The sequence below is a fragment of the Sciurus carolinensis genome, chromosome 6 (genome assembly GCF_902686445.1).
Source record: "Sciurus carolinensis chromosome 6, mSciCar1.2, whole genome shotgun sequence".
Lineage (NCBI taxonomy): Eukaryota > Metazoa > Chordata > Mammalia > Rodentia > Sciuridae > Sciurus > Sciurus carolinensis.
The window spans coordinates 61,217,250-61,244,708 of record NC_062218.1 but is presented as its reverse complement, the minus strand read 5'-3'; the positions used below and the strand labels follow the sequence as shown (position 1 = coordinate 61,244,708).

The window sequence follows — 27,459 nt, the reverse complement described above, 5'->3', positions numbered from 1 at the left end:
CATGGTGTCAGAGATGGAACCCAGTGTCTTGCACATGCTAGGCAAGCACTCATTGCCAGCCACATTCTCAGCTCTGTCATCTTTTTATTTAAAACAACACATTTATGTTTTGTGACCCTGTGGTCAAGGATCATGATCTGACCTACTTTTATATCAAAATCTAATATAATGTACTTTTTAAAAATTTTAAGGTATCTCCATGTGCTCATTTTGCTTGAGAAAACTTAAGAGAGAATTAGGAGAAGAAAGAGAATTTAATTGATTAAGTGAATGTTCTATAATTTTTGGTAAATAGTAGACTAATAATAGATGAAGAAAAGTCTAAACAAACTATGATTGTGTGTAAATAGTAAAATTTGTTTATTTAATTTTTGGTACTGGGATTGAATCACCAGGGGCACTTGATCACTGAGCCACATTCCAGCCCTTTTTATATTTTATTTAGAGACAGGGTCTTGCCAAGTTTTAAGACCATGCTAAATTGCTAAGGCTGACTTTCAACTCATGATCCTCTTTCCCTCAGACTCCCGAGTTGCTGGGATAAATACTAGAATTTAAAAGTTAATACTTTTATTTCTTTCATCCATTTAGCATTAACAATTATGAACAAATCATGTCTAACATAAAATATTTCTTAAGTTTAATATATTTATTAGGAGCAGTTATGTTTCTATAACAATATACATTTATCTTAAAGGCATAAAACCAAGAAAAAGAAAAACTTTTGCTTTGCCAGGAATAATTAAAAAGGAAAAGGATGCAGAATCTGTGTAAGTATTTTAAATATTGTGAAAATCCTTTCCATTGTTGTAAGACTGTTGTTTTGAATTTGGAAAGAAAAAAGTCACTTGGAAATCATTCAGAATATATGTCTAAAGTATGAAAAAGCAAACCTAGTTTATGAATATATTTGTCAGTTTCTCTGGTTTTTGTTCAAAATATTAGTTTTTTTAATTCTTTCTACTTAAAAATTTTAAGACATAGATGAAATCTTCAGTGTCTTGAAATTGATACTTTTAAAATATCCTTATTTTTATAAAATGATGCATGCTTATTTCTAAAAGTTAAAAGTGCAGAGAAACCTAAAAATCCATCAATCTTATTATCTGAGAGAAAATCTCTGGTCAACTTCCTGGATAATTCTAAGGAATTGTGAGCACATAGGGATATATGTATATATCATTGGGAAATGTTGAATAGTAGGAAAGGAAAGCCTTAACATGTTTTACCATTTATAGAAAGTTCCCATTTTTAGATGGAGTATTTAGTTCACTTACACATCTGATTTTCTTCTTTTAAAAATGAGAAATTAGTATACAAATATATAATTAGCATATAATAAATTGAGTTAATGTTATTAACTAGACAAAATTTTCTACCTTGGCTATACTTAAAAGTTCCTAGGATATTAAAATAAACATACTTATGCTGGCCACTCAGACCAGTTAAATCTGGTTCTCTGTGCATGAGACCTCAGCATAATTTTTGTTCTGTTTCATTTTCAGCAGCCTATATCATTCCTAATATAAGCCTGGGCTTAAAAAACTTTGAGCTGTGATTAATCAGAGACAAACTTGAAGTAAAGGAATCTTCCTTTCCATAATTATTCAGTTTGTTTAAACTAAAGAGACACTGATCAGAAGGCATGAACGATTTGTTGACCCACAAACATTGTCTGAATATTAGTTTAAAATTCCTATTTCTTTAGCTTAATCAGTGGAACTCTTGTGATGTTTTGATTAGTGCTCATATTTTCAATGTTAAAGAATAATTCTTGCTTCCTACCTTAGTTATCTGAGTTTCTCCTCTTCCAATTGACTGTCTCTTCTCCCTTAATTTGGTTAAAAAATTAAGAGCAATTGCAAAGTGATTTATGTGTTTGTGGATAGTGTCTTTTCTGCTAATGTCTTTCTTGAGCATTTATGAAGTGATTTTTTTTTTTTTTTTGCGGTGCTGGGGATTTGAACCCAGGGCCTTGTGCTTGTGAGGCAAGCACTCTACCAACTGAGTCATATCCCTAGCCCATGAAGTGATATTTTGCTAAGAGGATGGAACCTAATTTCTTTTTCAATATTGAAAATACATATTGAAGTTTAAACAATTTACTTATGAAGTAAATTTTTAAAATATAGTCAGTTTATGTGCTAGTGACTATACTGTAAAGAATGATAGTGATAAAACATTTTTATCATGTCTGACTTTCACTACTGCTCATTCAGTGAACTTAATAATATTTTTAAGGTGCTATGCTTTGGAAATAATTTTCATGACTCCAGTAACTTCCCAGTAGGATTATTAAGCCACTTGGATATTAGAATATATACACACATATGTGTGTGTGTGTATTATTATTATTTTTTTTTACAAAAGAGAATATAAGAACAGAAAGCCAGTGCTTAAACCACTGCACCATCATCACCTTCTTTCAAACTTCTTGGCAGGAAAATGTGAGAATTTACTTTGCTTGAAATGCCAGAGGCTGTTGGCATGCCTTTTCTTTATAGCCTGAGGCTTTTAAGTTGTCAGTAATTATGGAAGATGGGTCCTGCTCAGACCTTACTCTTCCTAGAGCTTTATCTGCAGGTCTCATACAGCCCACTATGAAGGCAAACAGATAAAATGAGTGCTTTACCACACAGACTGGAGAGTTCTGGCTCAAAGCCAGATAATAAACTATTTGGAACATTAACACCTTATGTTTAAACTGTATCTTTAAAAAATGAAAAAATGGAAATGTTCTAATATCTTGATTGATTTAATTCTCTAGAAGAATTAAATATGTTATTATTGTGTTTTTCTGGAACATTTCCTCAAAGCATGCATTTTTTCCCCATATACTATTCCTTATGTACAAGTAAGGAAACTATTTTAAACTGCAATTTTAAGTGACTCCCTGCCCCGCCTTTGAGATGGGGTCTTGGTATTGTGTTTTGTGTCCCAGACTAGTTTTGAACTCCTGTACTCAAGCAGTCCTCCCACATCAGCCTCCTTCGTAGCTAGGATTACCAGCGTGTGCCACTGTGCCTGACTTTTGTTAAGTGGCTTTTAAGTGAATGTAAAAAAACATGGGATTTGCATTTACCCTGTTTATTTGGTGCTTCCATTTAGTTTAAGAGCAGTGTAGTGATTTGTGCTTTTTCATTTTTAAATGTATTTCATCCTGTCTTCCTTTAACATAACTCTTAAATTCGCAGATTTTTCTGGTCTGTGCTTAGTCTTTCTGTAGATAGAGATTACCTGTTTCTATGAGTCTTATATTGTATGCACTAATTATTTCATGTCAAAGATCTAAATGCCTTTTAAATCTGCATTCTAAATTCTTATGCATTTGTTTTAGATTATATACAAAGAAATTCTTCTAACCTTATTCCTCATGTTTTCAGTGGCCTTAATTTCATGTATTCTGATTTTATGTTTTAGTTCAACATTTAAAATAATAGCTTTCACTAGCTTATATGAAAATTCAGTATTTGTTCATTGATTATGTGATAGAATATTAGTTCTCAGCTACATACTATATTAGATTTTAAAGTTACTCCAACTGGAAGTTTTCTTGTTTAGCATGTTTGGAGAAAACCAGTTATGACTTCCCTGTATACTGAGTTATAAAAAATACTTAAAATGAAACTGAAGTGTTTAAAAATTATTTTAAAATTTTATTTACCAATAAATATAAATTATCCACTGGTTTTAAGGCAGACTACTTGCTGCTGTAAGTATAGACCTTACTTTTTAAAGCCAAGTTTTCTTCTGCAAGGGAATTTAAAACAAACAAAAAAATTTCCTCTACTGAGAGAATGAAAAGCCATTAGAAAGCTTTATAGAACTGCCAACTTTCTTGATACTATGTATGAGTATCCATGGGAAAAAGTGCTTTTGAAAGTAATTTTTAGTATATTTGAAAGCTGTTTTTGTTTTTGTCAGGTGTTATGGGTAAAGAAATTTCTTTTTTGAATTTTAAAATAATTTGATATGATTTAATCTTCATAATTTGATTTCTCTAAATATTTTTGTAGAATTTAAGTAAAAGTTATGTTTATATACCAAAATAAATACTTTAAATATGGCATAATTAGTGACAATTCTAATAGTTGAATGTTTCTGATACTTTGTTTTAATAGGGAATGCCCTGATGCAGATTCACTTGTAAGTAGATTTACCTTTGATACAATTCATATTAGCTCTTTTCATCAGAAAAAAGCTAGCATGTTTGAATTGTTAACAAATCTTTAAAAGAAAAATATTAACCATGTTAGTATAAATCCACTATGAAACTTATTTTAAAAATGTCTCTGCCAGATTGCTTTCCTATGAAATAGAAAGTATTTTTCAACTACCTATGAAAAGTGGACATTTTACTTTTAAAATTGGAGTGGTGCCATATCCTTATGCTTTTTCTTGGGAAACATGCCAGATAGAATATCTGCATTCTTTGTTTTATAAATTACAGTGGTGCTTTTACTAATTTAGTCTTAGCTCTATTAAAATACTACTGCCTTATTTGTTCACGCATTTGAGTTTCATTTAAGAGATTGTCATTTTAGAAACAACAAACATGGTCAGTATTTTTCTGTTCATTTATTTTGTTTTAAAGGAGGTTTATTTATATTTCTTGGTTAAATGTATTTTTTATATATATAATTAAGGAAGATATCAAATGGAGCTCCCAGTGGGTTCAGTGAAAGAGTAAATACCAAATAATGTGCAGACAGATTATTTTTCAAATTGTTCCTTAAATACTGATTGTATTGATAAGTACAGAAGTTTTAAATATTTTCTCTCTTTAGATTATTGTTCTTGTTTGCATAACTCTTGTTTCCTTTGGCCCCAAAACTTTTTGATCTTTTACAGTATAATGATCTTCTAAAATAAAAAACTAAAAATATTTTGTAAAACATTGTTTTCTGTAACTTATGTAAAACTTTCATATTTCAACTCTAAAACAAGAAGATTATGATTTGTTAATAAATTATATGAAAACTAGGAAGTAGACTTCCAATGAGTTAAAAATCATCAGTATTTCTGAAGTTACAATGTTTACTTAGTACTTGCCTGTTCGATGCCCTTGGTTAACTAATTAATGAAAAAGCAGATGCATTTCACATTTACTACAGTTCTCATCATGCATATTGTTTCTCAGTTAATTATTTATTTGATGATTGAAACATTGAATAAAATATTTTAATGTTTTATGTTTTACATTACATATACTCTCTTAAATTAGACATAATTTTCTCAGCTTATTGATACTATTCCATAATGATCAGTTATTATACAATTTTGAAGTTTAGCCAGTACTTTTGTTGGTAGAGAAAGGCTAAAGAGAATACAAAATTCTAATGCTATGTAAGAAATGACTGATAAATTTGACTACGTAGAAATGAAAAACTTATAAAATTAAAAAATATGTATCTTAAGATGATTTGATTCACTGAAACAGACTAGGAGACTGTATTTGCAAGACATGTGACAGGAGACTAGTTAACTTTCATTTATAAAAATCTTTGTCCAGATTAGTATGAAAGTCAAGAAAATGCCTAGTAGGAAAAGGATGTAGGATGAAAACAGGTAGTTTTCATAAAAATAAAAATGCTGAACAACCATGAAAAATGTTACTCAAAACTAAAGCAAATTAAAATGAAAATATTATCATCTCTAATCATATGTGGCAAAAATGTAAATCTATAACCTGTTCTGTAGATAATTTGGCAATATTACTCCATATAAGAAATGTACATTCTTTTTGACTTTGTAGCCCTGCTAGGAATTTACTGTTAATGGCTATACTCACAAAACATCATATCTTTGCAATATATACACGTAGTAACACACTCTTAATCAAGGCATATGCATTTATAGAAGGTGGGGGAGGAGGGAGGAATCGATATTAATTTCAACATTATATTACACTTAGCAAAAAACTGGAACATCAAAACATCCTTCAAAATGAGAAGTGGTTAAATGAATTATTAAACATTCCTTTGACAGGGTAGTAGTCAGATGTTATAAAGAATTAGGTTGATTTGTGTCTGCTGATATGGAAAGAACTTACTAATTAAAATAAAGTATGATCTTTGAAGCAGTTGCTGTTTTAAAAGTAATATAAATATGTAGGTATATTGTTTAACTTTTTTTTTAAAATAAGTTACAAGACACTTAATTGTGGTTACCTTTGAGCAGAGGGATTATAGTGTTGGTCAGCATGGAAAGAAGATTTTCATTTTTTTCTTTTTATTTATGGCTAATTTTTTTTTTATTTGTAACCTGTCCATGGCCATGTCTTACTAATTATTTTTAAAAGCATCATTAGACTGTCTTGGTAGAAAAATTATTTTTCTTTTCCTGTTCTTTTTTTAAAAAGGTATATATAATTTCAAAAAATTAAATTGGGAGATTCCATCTTTTGAGAGTTGGCCAAGGAAGTGTAGATTGCTCATTTTTTGTTTTGTTTTGTTATTTTTTTTAGCCAATAAACCTAGTGCCAGAGAAAAAATTCAAAATATTCCATTGACTGTTAAGCTCCCTTATAGTGTATTTTTAAAAATTCACTATTACCACCACAGTACCTGCCTTTAAAATTGATGAGTCAAGTTTCCTGTTCTTCATACTGCTTTCCATCTAATGCTTCACCCCAACAATGTGGACCCTAATGTAGAAATTGTGGATCGAATGAATAATGATATAGACTAGGCAATGTGTGGGTTTTAATTTAATTTATTGATGTTAGTAATTTGCAGTACTGAGTATTGAACCCAGAGCTAGTGCATACTATACACAAGCACTCTATGACTGAGCTACATCCCAACCCCCTTTTATTTCTCATTTTGAGCCAGGGTCTGTTTCCTAGGCTGGCCTTGAACTTGTGATCCTCCTGCATCACCCTCCCTAGTAGCTGTATAGGTGTGCACCACCATGCCAGGCTAACATTTTATTAATATCAGATTTCTGTAAATAGTGTTAGCATTGAAAAGCTAGTACATTTAGAATTACTGCTTCAAACAAAATCAAAACCCTTTTTATTTTGAAATAATTGTAGCTTTTCAGAAGGTTGCAAAGGTAGTGTAGAACAATATTGTGTACCTGACATTCCTTTTTTCTTGATTACTTTTTTCTATAGTAGAATATGTAACTAGAATATTGACACAAATTGAATCAAAACAACATTCACGTTACCTCAAAGATCCCTCATGTTGGTTGCCTCTGTACCAGGCACTTTTCCTCTTTCCCCACATGCTCCTTAACTTCGGTATCCACTAATCTCTTCTCCATGTGTATAATTTTGTCAATCCAGGAACATTTATAAAGGTAATCACATAGTACCTTTTTGGGATTGGTTTTTTCACCTTCCCTGAGCACATGTCTCTGGAGATTTATCCAGGTTGTTGTGTATATTAATTCTTTTCTGTTGCTGAATAGTATTCCTTGAAATGCATGTACCAAAGTTTAACTGTTGATCTATTGTAGAACATTTCAGTTGCTTTCAGTTTTTGACTGTTAGAAATAAAGTCTCTTTGAACATTGTATATAGTTTTTTGTGTGGACATTATGTTCCTCTCTGCCCTGGTAATTTTCTTTCTGAGATTTATGTTATCTAATATGAAAACAGCCACTTTTCCCTTTTTTATTATTATTAATGTTTGCATGATATATTTTTCCAGCCTTTTTCTTTCAACCTATGTATATCATTATAAATTTGAAGTGAATTTCTCATATAGTTGGAACATGACTTTTTGAATCTGTTCTGCTGATCTCATTTTAAACATTTTATTATACTTATTTTAGCAATCGATAATTATTTTTCATAACTATATACATTAAAAATATAATTAAAAATTTTTTTAATACTGGGGATTAATCCCTGGGGGCACTTAACCACTGAGCCACACCCCCAACCCATTTTTCATTTTTAAAAAAAATTTTGAGTCAGGGTCTCACTAAGTTGCTTAGGGCCTCGAGAAATTGCTAAAACTGGCTTTGAATTTGCTATCTTTTCTATCTTAGCCTCCTGAGTTCCTAGAATTACAGGTGCGTGCCACCATGCCCAGCTAATTTAAAAATTTGAATCAACATATAATCATATAATTTTATGGGTTATATTTCAACACATGTATGTAATAATAAATGATCAGACATTTTTCATTTCTTTAGATTATACGTATAAGTAAGATCATGTGGTATTGGTCTTTCTGTGCTTGACTTATTTCACTTAACATAATGTCCTTTGGGCTAATTCATATTGCTGCAAATGATAATTTCATTCTTTTTGTGTCTGAATAATAGTTTTGTGTGTGTGTTTCACATTTTCTTTATCCATTCATCTGTGGATGAACACCTAGACTGATTCCATGTCTTGGCTATTATAAATAGTGCTGCAGTAAACATGGGCATGCCAAGTGTCTCCTTGATATACTGATTCCTTTACTTTGGGTATTTATGTAGTCTGATAGAACTTGCAGGAGACTAAATACCTTAGTCCACCTTATCCAAGGGGGGGGCTGTATTCCAAGATCTTTAGTGGATGCCTGAAACAAACTGGTTTTTTTCTATATATGTAACTATATGTAGGATAAAGTTTAATAAAGTAAGCACAGTAAGATTAGCAACAATAATAAAATAGAATAGCTGTTATAGAAATGTACTATAAAGTTACTTAAAATTTGTGAATTTTTGATTTGGGGGGGTTTCAGTGTAATATTTTCAGACCATAATTGGCCACAAGTGACTGAAATTTTATGAAATGAAACCATGGATAAGTGGGGGGACTCCTGTACCTGATAGGTTTCTAGTGTACTTGTAATAGTGATGATTTGAACAACAACAACAACAACAACAACACTTTTCATTGACTTCTAATGAATTTGTACTTGACAAAGTTTCTTTACTTTTAAAGTATTCTAAAGTAATATTTGCATATCAGCAGGCAATATGTGGAGCTCAAAACAGTGCTGTACTTCTAGTGCCACACTAATGGCATTTGTTATCTTTTCATTCGTGAAATCTTTTTGCTCCCCATTTGTTTTTCCATATCCAGTCTTGATTTTTAATTGTTAACTCACTAGTGACTACAGTTGACTGTTTATTTGGACTGGAAGTTCTTGCCATGGCAGTGCTATGCTCAGTTCTCCTTGATCTTGTACTTTGCCTGACTTCGCAATCCTTCATACCTCTCTTGCTGAACTTTACAAAGTGATTAGAGAAAGACTAGCAGAACTCATCATCATCAGTAAGAGGATTTTTGCTGCAGTACTTGGCATTTTGAGGCAGTATTCTTTCTTTCTCTTTTTCTTTTTGACTTTATTTAGAAATAATTTCTAACTGATAAAAATGCAAGAATAAAATAATACAGTTCACACTTGTATTTTTATTTTTACTACATTTGCTTTAATACTTTTAAACAGCTGTTAAAGAGATGAATGAGCCTATTGATGATACTGTATTTCATGTAGTATATGCATCTCTCCGTGTGTATATTGTTTGATTTATAGTAATGGAAGTTGATCCCAGGGACCCTCTACCACTGAGCTACATAGCCAGTCCTTTTATTTATTTATTTTTTTATTTTGAGACTGGGTCTTTCTTGCTAAATTGGTGAGGCTGGTCTCCAATTTGTAATCCTTCTGCCTCAGCCCCCAGAGTAGATGGGATTACAGGTATATACCACCTTGCCAGACTTTGAACTTCCTTGTTTTGTCTTGGTTTCTTCTTCTTCCTCCTCCTCCTCTACTCCTCTTCCTCCTCCTCCTTCTCTTGCTCTTCTTCCTCCTCCCAACTTTTTCCTCCTCCTTTTTCCTTCTTCTTCTTCCTCCTCCTCCTTTCTTTTCCTCTTTTCTCTTTTGCCCGCCCCTCCCCCTCCTCCCCCTCCTCCCCTCCTCCCCTCTTCCCCTCCTCCCCTCCTCCCCCTCCTCCCCTCCTCCCCCTCCTCCCCCTCCTCCCCCTCATCTCCTTTTCCCCCTCCTCCCCCTCCTCTCCCTCCTCCCCCTCCTCTCCCTCCTTTCTTTCTTCTTCCTTCTTTTCTTCACTCTTTGTAGACCTTGTTCCCATTTTATATCCTCTTTTTTTTTTTTTTGCGGTGCTGGAGATTGAACCCAGGGCTTTGTGCTTGCAGGGCAGGCACTCTACCAACTGAGCTATATCCCCAGCCCATTATCCTCTTATTTTTGCAACAGCTATATTTATTGGCTCCTCTTCTGCTTTCAGGTATGTCCAGTTGCCTTTAACTTAAAAAAAAGTTTCCCTGAACACCTGATTTATTTGTTCCTCTTTCTTATCTTTGCTTATATTAGGTCTCCTCATTTACCATCCTCTTTTCTTCTTCTTTCCTCTTAATTAATTTTATGGTGTCAAAAGAAGACTCCTCTTGAAGCCTTTAAAATGCTTTGAAACTAATTTCCATCTAATTTTAATATTAGCAACTTGTGAATTTTTAATAACTGCCAGTTAGACTATTTTTAACTTTTTATAAGAATTTTAAAGAAATGCAAAATACATATAATGGTATATGGCCTCTCATATACTCAACAACTTTCCACAGCCAATCTTGCCCATCCATTTCCATGCCCAAATTTCAGGCACTATAATTTCATCAGAACCTCTTTCATGTTTATATCTAAAATGAAATCACAGTGCGATCACACTTAAAAATAATTTATAACAGTATTTTCAGGTAACATTTCATTGTTTATTATTTATCATTGGTGTCAGTTTTATTACCCTTTGTTTGAATTTGTTCACATGGTTAAGTCCTGCTGTATAGATTCCTCTTCCATCCCTCTTTATTTGTTGAAGAGACTGGATAGTTTTGATGATTGTGTTCCCATAGTGTATTATGTTTTCCTCCTCTGTTATGTAAATTGATATTTGTATCTAAGTGATTAATCAGATTTATGTTCAAGTTTTTTTTTTTCATTTGTTTCATTTTATCAAGGCCACCTCTCTCAGGAGGCATGTGACACCTCTTCATGAGATGTTGGCAGATACTGATGCACTGTTCTAGATAAATTGATTAGTTTTTCCAGGTTTTAAGCTAATTAAAGAGACACTATGTTTTATATTTCCACACAACTTCTTATAGCATTGAGAATATTTAGCTTCATAGTGCTTTTTAAAAATTCACTTACTCTTCCTGATTCAGAAAAGAAACGAGATGTAGAGCACTCTGAATTGGTCTTCATCTTGGTAGTTTCTTGCCCTGAAATTGAGTTGTTTTTCCTGTTCATTTTGCAGATCTTTCTTTAGACATCTGAAGCATGGAGTATCATTTGAAGCTAATTAAAAAGATTTAATTTTCCCACAGTGTTAAAAACTTTATTCACCTGTTGATATTTGATAAATAATTTAGTTCCTCACTAATAGTTGAGGGTGTTTTGCTGATCTTTAATAATTTGTAAATTGGAATTGTTATTACAATATTTTTTTCCTTCCATAGAACATTCCTGATGTAGATGAAGAAGGTTATAGTATTAAACCAGAAGGAAATCAGAATGATATCCTTTCATTATTTGGGTATTCTTAGGGATCATATTGGCATTTAAGTAGGTGGTTACAGCAAAGAAATGTGTTAATTAAAGCCTCTTAAAATTTTTAATTATAGCAAAATCTGTATTCTTTGACATGTTTTCATTAACAGGTTAATCATTTTATGTGTTACTTTCACCCTTTAGTTTTGTTCCTTTTAATAAATGTGTAGAAAACTGGTTATGCAATAGGATAAATTAAAAACTAAATTCTTTAACTGATATTCACATACCAAAGAGAACCATTTCTACTCATCTAGTGATTCTGACTCTGAAGATGAAGAACCAAAGAAATACCGTATAGAAATCAAGCCTATGCATCCAAATAACTCACATCACACAATGGCTTCTTTGGATGAATTAAAAGTTTCTATAGGGAATATTACACTCTCACCAGCAATATCTGTAAGTAAGAACATGAATAAATTTGTACTCTTCACAGAGACATCTTTATTTTTAATTTTTTTTAATCTCATGTACCTGGAACTGGTTGATTTTAAGCATTATAAAAAGTTAACACATCAATTTAGTAGTGAACATGTTAGATAAGAAAATATTTAGCTTATAATTTTTATAGAGGAAAATAAACTTTTGAGATTGGCCTAGATTTACTTGCTTTGAAAGTATTTTACAAGAAAGTGAAAATGTAGAAAATTCACTGTCATTTTTGTATTTTATAAACAATGGTATATGTCTCAGATAGAATTTTGTGAACTGGCAGTGTTAATCCTTTTCTTACCTAATTTAAAAGTTTTTATTCCATATTTTGTGAACCTTACATAAAAGTAAATTCTGTGAATTTCAAAATTAAATTATATCCTTTATAGGGGTTTAAACCTAGGACCTTGAACATGGTAGGCACATACTCTACTCAGCCCCTCTTTACTTTTCCTTTCTTTTTTTTTTTTTGTCTGTCACTATAACACTGGCTTTTAAGGGAAAAAAAATAAAACATTAAAAACATTACTAAAATAAATCTTTTCATTAATAATGTCATATTCCAAATTCAGAAATATTACACTGTGGGGAAAAATATGTCTCAGATTGAATAACAAATTATGTCTATGCATTATTCTAATTAATATTAATCTGTTTTTCTTAATAATGAAAAATAAAAGTCCTCCCATTTTATATTATCTAATTATACAATTGTATATTATACAATTATACATTTTAGGTAGTGTACACACACACAAGTATATTATATATTTGGTAGTATATATATATTTGTTTGGGGAAAAGTGCTTTTCTCCCAGACATGTGCTTTGGAATTTAATTGTAGAACTCCCTCTCCTGCGAGGTGCTGGGGATCAAACCAGGGTCTTGTGCTTTTCATAGGCAGGCACTCTACCAGTGGGCTATATCCCCAACCCCAAAGGATTTCTAAAGTGATGTTTTATTATATCATCACTTTTTAACATCAAGAGTGGTATATATAAAGAATTGTGAACTATTAAAAAATGTTATTAGTAAAAGCATAACTAATTTAAAACATTTGTATAAATAAGTAAAAGCCTAGATGAATGCTTGTATATATCAAAATGTTAAGCATTTCTCTTTGAGTAGTGAGGTGGAGGGTGGTTTTGAATTTTATCTTTTGTGCTCTTTATTTTCTGTTTAAGATGAACATAAATTAATTTAAAAATTTTCATAGTTAACATGGATTTGAAAAAAATGGTATTTTTGAGTATATTTTGTTGCTCATTTTGCTTATATAAGCAATCTTTTTCCCCCCTCTCTAACAATGTATGTGTTTTAAGGTATACATATTTTAGGTGTGATTCAGAAGGGAATAGAAAAATTATTAGAGCAGGAAAATAGGGTAACTTAAATTCTGTACTGACACCATGTCTTTCTTTTTCTTTCCATGTACTACTAGAGACACAGTCCAGTAAGTGCAATATTTTACATTTTTGCTCATTGACTTTTTAAAAAAAATTGTACTGTTTAAATCTTAAATTTTAAAATATTTGTGTTAAATTATTTATATCAGTAGGTTATAGTATCTTGCTGCAGATATTAATGTTTTCTAAGAACATTTTCTTGCATTTTAAAGTTACATGTATTCTTTTTTATTATAAAACAACTGCTGAGTTTTCTCTATATATTTTATGTAAATACAGTTTACAGTTGAGCAAATATACTAAAAATAGCTTAAAACTAGATTCCCAGTGTTAACATTCTACCAGATATTTCATTACAGGATTAAATTATTTGTTTAGTAGTACTTAGTTTTTGCATTTCTGTTTTAGGTACAGATGAATCGGAATTCGTCTAGTAAGTTTGATACCTGAATTGGTTATTTTATGTATCGGTTATTTTAGTTTATTGGGCAATTTGATAGTCTTGTAACCTTATGTAGTTGTAGAAATAAATAGTCTTTTTATCATTACCAATCTTTAATGATGGACTAGAAGCACACTTATTTTAAACATATAACAACTTATCTATATTATTTCGTGGAGCACTAAGAGATGCCTTAAACTTTAACATGTGACTACAGAATTTTTCTGAAATCAAGAAAACCAAAGAGTACTGATGAAAGGTGTTAAAATGTTTCATTTGCATACTCTGCAGTAGCCAAAAGTCATTTATAAAATCAGTAATCTTTAATGTTACCTATTTTTAAATCATATCATAATTGCAATTTCTGTTATATGGTTTTGCAAATAGGAAATTAGTAATATCAAAACCGTTAGGGTGTTGGCACCTTTTGCAGAATCACGCATTAAAAATAATAAGGGTTATGAGCAAAAAAAGAGTTCAGGCAGCAAACTTGAAAACTGTGTAATTTTTGTAAACAGAATGACTAACAAAAACCAAAACATCAATCCTAATTAAACTTTTAACACTACAAAGACCTGTTAAATTTATAGTACATATCAAAATAAATTTAAGATTTTCCATTGAAAAAGACACATTGATGAGCTTAATGATGGAGGTTGTGGGGAAAATGAAGATAAATGGAGAAGAGTACAACAAGTACATTGAGGTAGAACAAAGAGCCCAGCTGAACCAAAAGGAAGAATGTGGTGTGATTGAGTGTTGTGTACGGAGTAGTACACCTCTGAAGTTTGCTGCAGCTACCCATATTGATTTACTTTGCATTCATCAACTAGTACTTGGTGATGCAGACTGTTAAGGTGCAGGGGAAGTTGCTTATGCACCCAGCATGACGTTTGCAGTACTAATGTGATTCTCCTGTTTGTTACTTGCTTATGAAATGACACACATAACAAGTGCAAAAGGTGGCAGCAGACTATTGCTCCAGATTGCTATAAAAACTTTTAAGTTTTTGAAATAGGACTTTCTTTAAGAGGTAATCACTACTTTTAGTCAGTATAATAAATTAGAACTTGAAAACTGTTTTATGATTAATCAATTAGCATTCTTTAGTAAAATATATATGTTTTTAAACATTTCTTATAATTTTTATACTTACAGCCCATATTTTATCTTCTTTAAAAAGTAATTTTAGAACTGGGGATATAGCTCAGTTGGTAGAGTGCTTGCCTCACAAGCACAAGGCCCTGGGTTCAATCTCCAGCACCACCACCAGAAAAAAAAAAAAAAGTAATTTTATTTTAATGAATGTTAATTAAGTAATTCCTTACTGAAACTGTTGGAAGAAATCAAGATTCAGCAGATATTCAACTTAACTTATTTTTTCTTCATAATTGTCTGTCTTACCAGTTCCAAAATTTAACTTGTTCATAGCACTGGGATATGTGAAGTTTTTTGTTTCATTAAAATGTTTTATTTCTCAGATTATGAATTTTTTTCATAACATTTTATTTTTTTAATTAGATGAGGAGTTAACAAAATCAAAGCCATCTGTTGCACCCAATGAGTAAGTTCTGTATTTATTTTTTAAGTACACTTCATTGTTTAAAAAAGGTTTTCAGTTCAGAGCAATATTGAACAAAAGGTATAGAGATTTCTCATATACATATCCTTAGCTTCCCTATCAGAATCCCTCACCAGAGTGGTATATTTGTTACAGTTATAACCTAAATTTTTGATACATCATAATCACTCCAAGTCCATAGTTAACATTGGAGTTTACTGTTGGTGGTGTACATTCTATGGGTTTTAAAAATACAGTGGCAGGCTGGTATTGTAACTCATTGGTACAGCACTTGCCTAGCATGTATGAGGCACTGGGTTCAATTTTCAGCAGTGCATATAAATAAATGAAAAATGAAGGTCCATCAACAACTAAAGAAATAAAAAAAAATTCATAGTGGCATGTATCCCCCATTATGAGTATTTTTATTGCCCTCAAAATCCTCTGCTTCTTATTCATTCCTTTTCATCACATTTAAATTTTAAGTATTATCCTTTCATCCTTTTTTCTAGAGAATTTTCTGTAGAGTTACTTCTAGAATTTTAATTGTAGTAAAGTGTTCTTTAGCATTCTCTTTTCTAAATTGTAAAATATATTGGAGTTTTTGGATGATTTTTCTTTAAATGTGTTTAACTGCAGTTGGTCTTGGTGGCCTCACAACTTCTAAATAAATGATGACATTCTAAGTTTATACATATCTGTATTTCAACTAGTTATTCTCATGAAAATGTTGTTTTTGTTTTTGTTTGATACTGGGGATTGAACCTAGGGGCACTTAACCACTAGTCACTTCCCCCGACACTCTTATTTTTTTATTTTATTTTTATTTTTTTTTTTTGTGGTGCTGGGGTTATTTTTTTTTTTATTTTGATACAGAGTCACACTAAGTGACTTAGGGCTTCACTGAGTTGCTGAGGCTGGCCTTCAACTTGTGATTCTCCCTCCTGCCTCAGCCTCCTGAGTTGCTGGGATTACAAGTGTGCACCACCACACACCCTGCTCTTCCTTCAGTTTTGACCATGACTTTATAGACTGTATTTTGTGAACTTCAAAATGGGGAAGTGTCTCAATTAAGATGGTACATGTGTTAATCACTTAAATTTTCTGTTCAAGACTGGGTGTTAGGTGTGACTTTTAGAATTAAGTAACTCTGTGTGTTTGAATAGCTCATTTAGACTCTTTATGCTGCTTTTCTTCATTTGCAAAACTAAAATCATTATTCCCATTCCCAAGGTTAAGGGAGTCTAATAAAGTATGATTGAGGGAGATTAATCTTCCCTACTGGTTACCATTGGCAAAGTACCCAACTTTTTAATCATTTTGATTATGCTATTAGAATTCTGTGAAACAAGCCGGGGACAGTGGTGCATGCCTGTAATCCCAGTGGTTGGGGAGGCTGTCAGGAGGATTGCAAGTTCAAAGCCAGCCTCAGCAAAATGGCAAGGCACTAAGCAACTCAGTGAGATTCTGTTACTAAATAAAATATAAAATAGGGCTGGGGATGTGGCTGAGTGGTTGAGTGCCCCTGAGCTCAGTCCCTGGTACTGCCCACCCCCACCAAAAAAAAAAAAGAATTCTATGAAACAAATAATGTGACTAGTTTTTATACTAATAAGATATTATTTTGTTAAAACCCTTGTTTTTTAAAATGGTGTGGTAGAAAAGGAACCAGTGATTTACTCGCTTGGGACCCCCTATTTGGACCATCTCTTGATTCATCATCTTCAGCTTCACTAACTTCCTCATCATCAGGTAAATATATATGCTTGCTCCTTTCCTTTCTTTTCTTTCCTCCCTCCCTCCCTCCCTCCTCCCCCTGCTCCTCCGCCTCCTCCTCCTTCCTCTGCTCCTCCACCTCCTCCTCCTTCTCCTACCCCCCCGCCTCCTTCTTCTTCTTCTTCTCCTCCTCTCTCTCTCTCTCTCTCTCTCTCTCTCTCTCTCTCTCTCTCTCTCTCTCTCTCGTGCGCGCGCGCGCGCACACACACACACACACACACCAGAGGAACACAGTACTCACTTTTTTCTAATTGATGTATTTACCACCGTGTCTTGTATTTAATGATCTAAAACTTTATTTTTCTTCTGATCATATTGGCAGATAGATATAATTTCATACTGTTTTGGTTAACTTAGTGTAAAGTTCCTAAGGCTTAAAGAATAAAAATTCATCAAATGCCAATTGTTTAAAATTGGTACATTTATTTCTAGCTATCATTCCATATAATTGCCCAAATAATAATTCATATTGTTTCTAGATAATTCACATAAATAGATATGCATTAATATAAAGTCTTTTCTTGATGGACATTCAAGTTGCATCTAATTTTATAGTATTATGTGCATAAGTGGAAATAACAAATTTTGTGTACATTTCATAATATCCTTGTGATAATCTGTCTATAAAATACATGGGTCACAAGTTAATCTTATTGATATTTAATGCCAAACTGCTTTCTAGAAAGGCTTTAACACTACCCAAGTAATATATGAAAAAATATAAATGCTTCTTAGTTGTTGTTTTGGCAAGAATATGTTGTTTTTCTTTTTCTCAAAATACCTAAGTTTCCACTAGCCCAAAATCAAGCCAGGTATCAAAAATGCCTGCTTTTGAAACCACTACTTATTCAAAACGAGAAAATAAAATCACTTTAAGTTGACCTTCTACCCTCATTTCTGGGATTTTGAATTGCCATACAGTAAGAACTTGAAGTTAAAGGAGTGCAGGAATCAGAGAGAAAATTTAAATCTGTTGCATTCTTACTGTGTCACTCTGGTAGGAGGTACTCATTCTATTTAATTTCCTCACATTAACATTTGCATGAAGTTCTTTTTATTGTCCCTTTTTATAGATTTAGATAAATAAAGCTTAGCCTGGCACAGTGGAAAACACCTGTAATCCCAGCAATTTGGGGACTGAAGCAGGAGGATTGCAAGTTCAAGATCAGCCTTAGCTACTTAGTGACACCCTGTTTCAAAGTAAAAATTTAGAAAGGGCTGGGACTATAACTCAGTGGTAGAGTGCCCCTGGGTTCAATTCCCCAATACCACCAGAAAAGGTAAAACTTAATCAGTAGGTTCTTCAAGATCATATAGGCAGGAAATGATGAAGACAGAATTCAGCCTGGATTTTACTAATTCTAAAATCATTGTTTTATCTTTCACACTCTGTCATATTAACAAAAGAAAAACTATGTTGAAATATTTTACAATTGATAAATATTAGTATTTAAAATTAAACTGTTTAAAGAGCAAATATTTTTAAAATATACTATAAATAGATTATAGAAAACCTTAAGCTTAAACACTGTTTAGAATTTTGAAGGGAGGGTAATCTGTACCTAATGCTTATAAAACAGAAAAAAAATCAATTGATAGTTGAATATGCTCGGAAGTGACCTTATAGTCTTTCTCAATAGATGTGTGTTATTGTTTAGTGTTATAAAATGAACCTTACAAATACATTGTTTAAGGAAAGTAATTTACAGAAAAACTGAAGTTGTCTTTTGTGTTTGGTACAAATGTCAGAGTGATGTTTTGTATTTAGAATGAAGAGTTCTAAGAAGTATTTTTAAATTTTCTTAATATCCTTTAAATAAATGATTTATTAAAATATTTAATAAAAATTTTCAAATGAGTATCAGAGGCTTTAGTTATAAAATGTCTTTGTAATTCTGCCCATTGTTTCTCGTTGTTTTCTTTACTGGATACAGTCTTCCTTTTCAAAAAAATTGTCCCTCTTTTTACCTGTCTGAAGAATGTTTTACCTATACCACCTTTATTTATATAGAAAAAAAATCATTTTCGTCTGATATTTGGAAAATGTTAGAACATTAACCTTTTGCTGATTTTTCAACTCATTTCAGTATGTTTTTATACCTTCCTATGTAATATGAAAAATAATGTCATAAATTATATTGTCCCTCAAAAGATGTTCCTTAGAAATTGTTATTAAGCCTTCACTTGAACAGGATTAATTTGGGGGTAAACCGATCAATACATTAATGTGATTCTCTGTTTTAAAAACTTGCCCTAAGTAAAATTAAGAAATAGTATGTCTTAAATTTTATTCCAGCATTTTTTGCAATCCTAACATCATCTATTCAGGTACCCATTTTCACATTTTAGCAAGGTCCATGTTGTGAAATTATTCCTTACTGTCCTTTGTCTCTTTCAGAATCTTAATTTTTAGTTAATAACTGATAAGTTTTGAAAAGATGCTTAGAGCTTGGTCATAAAGTAGTTTGTGTTGCATCTTGTGCCATGTAAACTATAAGTAAGCATACAAATTTATTTCAAACATGAGCATATAACATCATTCATGTATGTATTTTTAAAATTTAACATAAATGTCTCCTACCTTCCCTTTGGTAAGTACCCTGTCAGCCATTTTCTTCTTTGCCCATGGATTAGTGGAGCTCTTATATTCTGCAAAAAAACCTTAAAATGATTTTGAAAAATATTAAACTGGTCTTTAATATGAACTCCAGTGCTCATTTAGTTCAGTGTACTTCCTAAGACCATTTTATCACTGGTAAATCAGGAACTTTGTTGAGTACCACACGTACACAGCACTGTCACTTTGCCCCTTTGTCAAATCTTTTTAGACCTTATACTGACTGTTAGTTATCTTTGCTTCTCTGAAAAAACAAATAGTTCTTAATGTAGTTTCGGACCTTTAATTTTATATAATTTTTCATACGCATGAGGTTTCTTAGCTCATACTTCTTTCCTTAGTTAGTATAAAGTTTGAGAACTGATGATACAGCTCAGTGGTAGAGTGCTTGCCTAGCATGCCCTGAATTCAATCCCTAGCAGCACCACACACAAAAAGAGTTTGAGCTCATGCTCTTGTTCCATGTATTTATTAATTTTCTTCCTAGTTCCAAGTAATTAAAGTAACAGAACTGAAAAACAGAACTGTTTGGCTTTATAGATATATATTTTGGTTTTAAAATTTTCTGTGGCTTCTGGTTTTTAGTTGTTTTATTTAGCTTACCATAAAGAGAAGAATAGGAACATCACTTCCTTTTCCACTGATATACCTAGGTATGTGATAATTGAAAATTTACTTGAAACCAGGTCAGACTCTGGGTGTAGAGAAGTCCATCACCAGACTTTTCCCCTAATTCTCTATTTTATCCTAAAGTAACAGCATCTCTAGAGGGCTCAGATAAGTTTGCTTTGTTCCATGGTCACAAAATTGGTGGATTTCCTTTTTGATGAATATGTTGCAGTTAATAACTCCAGTGCCTGAGAGTGCATTGTTAAAATGAGAATACTTTCAGATTCCCCAGTTCTTTGGATGGCATGTCTTCCATCAGCAGCATCTCTGAAATCAGAGTGACCTCTGCCATAATGCTATGTGTCCTGAAAAATTACTGACTATACGCTAACAATGCTGTCATTTTCTTCTACATCATTAACATTGCTACTAGACTCTAAATTAGTTTCTGCTTTGTTCAGATAAAAGAATGATCTGACAAATGTGTTGTCTATTCCCTAATGTGAGGACCGATATAGCTTACCTCTTACTGCCTTTGTTTTTATGCTTTGTAGTGACTTCCTGTTTCTCGAAATACTACATCAGATAGATATTTATAGCAATGAGCTCCACCAGTAAAAAACAAAGTACAATTAGAATACCTGAAAATGTAAACAATTGTATTAATCTCCTTCTGAGGCTACCTAATTGTTAGCTTTCCTCAAAAAGCCAATTTGGCTGGGCACAGTAATCCCAGCAGCTTGGAAAGCTGAGGCAGGAGGATGACGAGTTCAAAGCCAGCCTCAGCAACTTAGTGAGGTCCTAAGCAACTCAGTCAGACCCTGTCTCTAAATAAAATATAAAAAAGGGCTGGGGATGTGGCTCAGTGGTTAAGCGCCCCTCAGTTTAATCCCTGGTACCGAAAGTAAAAATTTTAATTGTTTGAAGGAGCTGAACTTCATACTTTTACCAGACTTGGTTTAAATCTTTGGACAGGCCTCCTGATCACTAGTGAAGCTCCATATATAAATGCCTCTATTGTGTTAAAACTGTCTCACAAGCTTGGAATAAGCTAGGCATATGGCATATGGGTGAGTGCTGGTTTCATTGATAATGAGCATATCTTTGAAGGACATAATGTCATAGCATAGTGAAGTGCTTGGTCCTCAGGTTATTGCACATTTCTTCCAGTATACAGCTTACAGTATGAGTACAGCATGCAAGGACTGTTGCTAACTGGAAGAAGGCAGCACCTCAGAATCTAGGCTTGATTCATTCCTTCCTTCCTTTCCTTTCCTTCCTTTCCCCTTCCCCTTCCTTTTCTCTTTTTTTTTTTTTTTTTTTAACTTGACCACTGAGCCACATCCCCAGCCCTATTTTGTACTTTATTTAGAGACAGGGTTTCACTAAGTTGCTTAGCACCTTGCCATTGCTGAGCCTGACTTTGAACTTGAGATCCTCCTGCCTCAGCCTCTCAAGCTGCTGGGATTACAGGCATGTGCCACCACACCGGGCTGATTTCTTTTTAACTTTCTGTTTTCCTCAAGTGAACCGAACATTTATCTTTTTGTCCCCTTATGTGTTATACTTTCTAAATGATTCCCTACTCCCATGCATTTACTTTCAGGCTTGTGATTTAATCTTTTTCCTTTATATCTTTTCTTACAACCTGTATGCCCTTCCCTTTCATTCCTCCATTCCTCTAATGATAACCAAGGACCTTCATCTTTACTCTTTGTTTCCCCATATATGCATTTAGATACATTTATATAATTTTAATTTTGTATATTTGTAAATTTGTAGAACTAGATGAATATATTTCTTTCTACCCTTTTTATCTTTCTATCTCTGAATTATAATCCATATTTTAGATAGAATCAAGAAATTTTAAAAGTTAGTTTATTTAAAGATAACTTAAGCATATTTGTCTCCGTTCTTCATTTCTGCTTTGATTACACTAATTCATTTGTGACTTGGTGATGTACACTTTTTAATTTCATTCAGTAATTTCTGCTATAATAAGAGTTTTCAAAACCAGGGGTACAGATTTTTAAACATTGTAAAATTTGCAAATGGTGTTGAAAAACTGAACATTAAATTTGTGTAAAATTTAAGAAAAGATAGTATAAACTTCAAAATTAACTGGAGTGATTTGGGCAAATAATTTTAGCAAGTTAATAGAATATTTTTAATGTTTTTAATTCTTAAAAATGTTACAGTGTGATTCCACTTAAAGGTCAAATTAATAAGTTTATTTAAGGTAAGTGTTTTATTTGGAGTTCTGAAGCACAGATGCAAAGGCTTGGTTTTGACTTACTGTCTGTAAAGCAGATATATTGGTAATAATGACATTTGGCCTTAAGTTTGTTTATTTTCACCAATTAATTTATCAGATTTATATATAAATGAATAATTTATATATAAATAATATTTATAATTTATATATAAATAAATAGTTGAAATAGGAGTGAAATTTACACACATGTCAGTTTTGTCAAAAGGTTAATGATTGTTTTTTCAGAAGTATTATTGGTAGCTTTAAAAAATGTCTATTTGATACATTCCCAGTATTTCAACAAAACCTATACTTATATTTTGAAAAATCCTAGTAAATGAGTTTTGAATCCTAACAGTTCCTTTATAATAGAGTGTCTTTATATAAGGATTGCTATATACTAATGATCTTCAAATTCTCTTTTTTCCCCCCTCACCAGCCAGGCCCACAACTCCTCTTTCTGTAGGCACCATTGTCCCACCTCCAAGGCCTGCTTCCAGACCAAAGCTTACTTCAGGCAAACTCAGTGGGATTAATGAAATAGTATGTACTCAGGTGTTTCTTTTTAAAATTATATAATTGTTTTGATTTAAGGTGCAAATGATATTTTTCTGTGTGCCCCTGTACAGTGAAATACTTGAAGTTTTCTACTCAGCTTCTCCCAAGTATAGAAAAATTTCCCCAACCAGTACTTCCTTCACTCTCCCTTACAATCTCAACAGTCATATCTGTGAAGCATTATGATTATCTGAGAAAATTGGCACATTATGAAAACACCACTCAGTACCCATTGTCTCACAATAAAGAAGTTTTCACATAGTTCTGTTTAAAGTCAAATATTAAGGAAGTAATGGTGGTGTGTTCTTAAGGCCTAGAAATACTTCCACGGTCCTAGAAGGCATCTAGTTAACCTCTTTGTTTTATACGTAGGGAACTGATGTCTATATCAATTAATTGACTTTAAAAGTGCATAGTGGGAATATGGTCTTGAAAAGTCAACTGATAATGGGAAAAAATTTGTGGGCTATATTCATAGTGAGGGTTTCCAAAACCAGTCTTCTTGCCTCCAGTCTGTTCTGCTTCACTTCTACACTAATTGCCAGAATTAAATTTCTAAAAGTCAAACTTTTTTTCCCTTGGTATTCATCTCCATTGGTACCTCCTAGTACTCATGGTTGGATGTTTTGGCTGAATGTTCAAGACTCTTCATAAAGTTGGGTTAGCAGCCTGCATCACCACACTAACTGTCCAACTTTCTCCTCTTATTCTAGCCTAGGTTCCAACCACATGAAACTTTCCAGTGTTCTCCAAACACATCACTTTTTTTTTAATTGGTGCTGGGGATTGAATCCAGGGTTCCACTCTACCACTAAGCTACATCCTGCGCTTCTATACATCCATGTTTTCTTATTGTGCTTCTTCAATTTAAGCACTTCTCAGTTTTCTTAATAGTAAGTTAGCTTCTCTCTTTAAGACTCAGCTAAATATCACCACCTAGTTTTTGATCATTCCATCCTATCCCATTAGATTTAATCATTCTGTTGCTTATATACTTTGCTTATGTTTCTATTAATGCACATAGCACGTTATGTAGACTTTGTGAGTGTTCCCTTAGCCAATTTCATGTCCTTGATGTTTTGCATAATACCCATCTCATGGTACATAGTTAGGAAATATTTGGTGAATAAATGAAAGACTCGAACACCTTGTGTTGAAATGATGACATTTTTCTTTTACTTCCTGTCCCAGTGAATTGATTTACTAGAAATGAAGTGAAAGACTAGATACAAGCTACCAAGGAGAGATGGCTATTATTTAAGTAATGTGAAAATTACTACACCTTAAGAACTTTATTTTTTTCCTGGTTACAGAAGCAATGCATGATCATGTGAAATTTGAAAAATACAGAAAACCCAAAAATAAAATTTAAAATTTCCTCTATATTTTACCACTCAAAGATAAACCTTTGTTAACATTTTCATATATGTTCTTTCATTATTTTCTTAATGCCTGAGTATTTGTCCAGAGGTGGTAAAATATAGTGGTAATAACTATAAACTTATTAGCTATACATTAGCTGAATAATGTTAGGCAAATTATTTATTCAGAGTTCCAGTTTATTCATAGGTAAAATGAGCATAATGATGCTGATTGTTGTGAGACTTAGTAACTATAAGTAACACTTAAAGATTTTGTCTAGAGTGAGTAATTGCTCAAAAAATTATTATGTGTAGTGTTAAGTGAAAATTCATTTTATATAGTTCTGTTTAATTTTTTACTTGAAAATATGTTGGGAATCTCTTTATATCTTGAATTATTATTATTCTATAGTTTTCAAGTCTTTGAAATAGAATCCTTTGTCAAATAATTCTAAGTTACAAGTATACTAAAATAATTAAAATAAAACTCATAATTAAATCCATTACATCACCCCCCAATACACACACACCATTGAGATATTTCTGAAATCCACCCTGAGAGCTTTAAGTATCACTATTTGAAGTGGATGCAATATAAAAGTGCTCTCTTCCACGTTGTTGTTAGAATTAAATTTCTAAAAGCTTTTAGAAGTTTATTTGGTATTTAGTTTATTTACAATTTTTCCTTACAACAGTGTCTTAATATCTTTATGTTTGCTTCTTTGCAGACATTATCTATTTCCTTAGTAAACAAATTTTTAAAATGAAGTTCATGAATTAAATGGTATGCACATTTTTAAGACTCTTGATATTTATTGCTGAATTGTTCAGATAGCACCAACTAGCTCAAAGTGGGGTCCCAGACTAGTGGCATAGCCATACCTGGGAGCTTAGTAGAAATAGTATCTCTGAGAGGGGCCCAGCAATTAAAAAGGCCTCCAGGTGATTCTGATGCACACGGTTCTGATGTTTGAGAACCGTTGTTTCAAAGTAATTGAAATTTTCTAGTAGCTATATTAAAAAAGAACAGTGATGTTCATTTTGATGTTTTATTTTATTCAGTATATCATTACATTTTAATATGTATTTAGAATCAAAAATAATCAAGATTTTACATTCTTTTTATGTGCACGTTAAATGTTCAAAATATGTACTCTGTATTTTATACTTATATCACATCTCAGTTTGGACTAGCCACATTTCAAGTGCTATTGACTTCTGTATCAGATAGCACAATTCTAAAAATAAGAGAAAACCACTTGAGAAAAGATCTGTTTTTGCATTTTCCTCAAGAATTGTAAAATGCACTGTAAAAATGCAGCCACACACTGGGTGCTGTGGTGCACGCCTGTAATCCCAGCAGCTCTGGAGGCTGAGGCAGGAGGATCATGGGTTGAAAACCAGCCTCAGTAAAAGTGAGGTGCTAAAGCAATACAGTGAGACCCTGTCTCTAAATAAAATACTAAATAGGGCTGGGGATGTGGCTCAGGGGTCAAGTGCCCCTGAGTTTGATCCTTGGTACCTACCCCCACAAAAAAATGCAGCCACATCATTCATTGACCATGAAGCCATGTTGCCATAAAACTATTCTCCATAGTATTTTATCTGAAGTCTTTTCCCAAGGTTTCAGTTTCAGACCAGCTGTTGAATTCAGTATCTGTTCAGCCCCAAGTTCTGTACCATCTTTATCCGTATAAAGATAACAGCTACATATTTATCTCCTTGCTGTATTCTTTTCAATGTATTGTCCATAATGAGGAATCATCAGAAAGCTATACTCTAGGAAAAAATAATTTAAAAATAGTAAATGGGTGGGAGAGGATTACAAATTATAAACTTTTGTATAGTAAAATCTAATTTTTATAAAAGTTTATAGTATATTGATACATTTTTATTAATATAATGAAGAGTTGACTGATTTAGTGTATTAACACTTATAGGGCTCTATTTTTGCCTTTTGTTTTTTATGTCCCTGACATAAGTGAGGAAAGTATCTTTCTTGTTTACAACTTTGTACCTGGTACTTAATCAGGACCTGCCATGTAGGAGGCACTAAATAAATATTTGTTGCCTTATAAGCAAGAAAAAGTGTTTTTTAAAAACCTATTTTTTTTCTTTCTACATTATTTATTGGTGCATTATAGTTGTACATAATGATTTGTTGTTATATATTCATTCATGCACAAAATATAACCATATTATTTGGCCAGAATCACTCCCCAGCACTTCCCCCTTCCCTCTACTCCTCCTACTCCCTTTCCCCTTCTTCTACTGATTGCCCTTTGATTCATTATTTTTAATTAAGCTGAATATACCTTATTTTTTTGTAAAAGGGAAAACACCTTAGGAAATGTTGCTAATGTGTTATTGGAGCAATTAGGAATTTGGAAAGAAAAAGCCCATTTACCCAAGTTAAACATAATTGAATTGGACATATATTTTTCCTGTTTGTTTTTATGTTTAAATAGTAGAATTAAGGTTTTCTTAAACCTCTATTGGATAAACTTTCTTAATGAGGAAGCATTACAGGGAATTACAAAGAAAAATGTGGACAAATTTGTAAACATCAAAAGTAAAGGGCAAGCAATGTTAATGGAGGGAAATATTCATAACAAGTAAGGTAAAAGGTTATTGAAAGTTTAGGTAATGCTAAGACAAGATTTCCCAAAACCACATCAGATTATTCTTAAATGTGAAAATTCATATTCTGTTTTTACCTATCAAATTAATTAGAAAGTCAAACATGATGGTGTATACCTATAATCCCAGCAACTTGAGAAACCTGAGGCAGGAGGATCACAAGTTCAAGATCAGCTAGGAAAATTTAGTGAGACCCTCTCAAAAAAAACAAACAATAAAAATTAACTAAAAAATTATTTTAATTATTATTTTTCCTTCTTCTTTGACTCATCCATTCATTACTA

General features: G+C 32.3%; 1 protein-coding gene across 1 annotated transcript in view; it reads left to right on the top strand.

The window, feature by feature from the left end:
• The window catches only part of Fcho2 (FCH and mu domain containing endocytic adaptor 2), a 132,127-nt gene that overhangs the window by 83,974 nt on the left and 20,694 nt on the right, over positions 1-27,459 (top strand). The window contains 9 exon segments of the mRNA XM_047555504.1: positions 698-770; positions 4,122-4,146; positions 11,426-11,483; positions 11,743-11,918; positions 13,393-13,404; positions 13,766-13,790; positions 15,321-15,363; positions 17,021-17,112; positions 23,056-23,159. Coding sequence (XP_047411460.1) covers positions 698-770; positions 4,122-4,146; positions 11,426-11,483; positions 11,743-11,918; positions 13,393-13,404; positions 13,766-13,790; positions 15,321-15,363; positions 17,021-17,112; positions 23,056-23,159 — 608 coding nt within the window.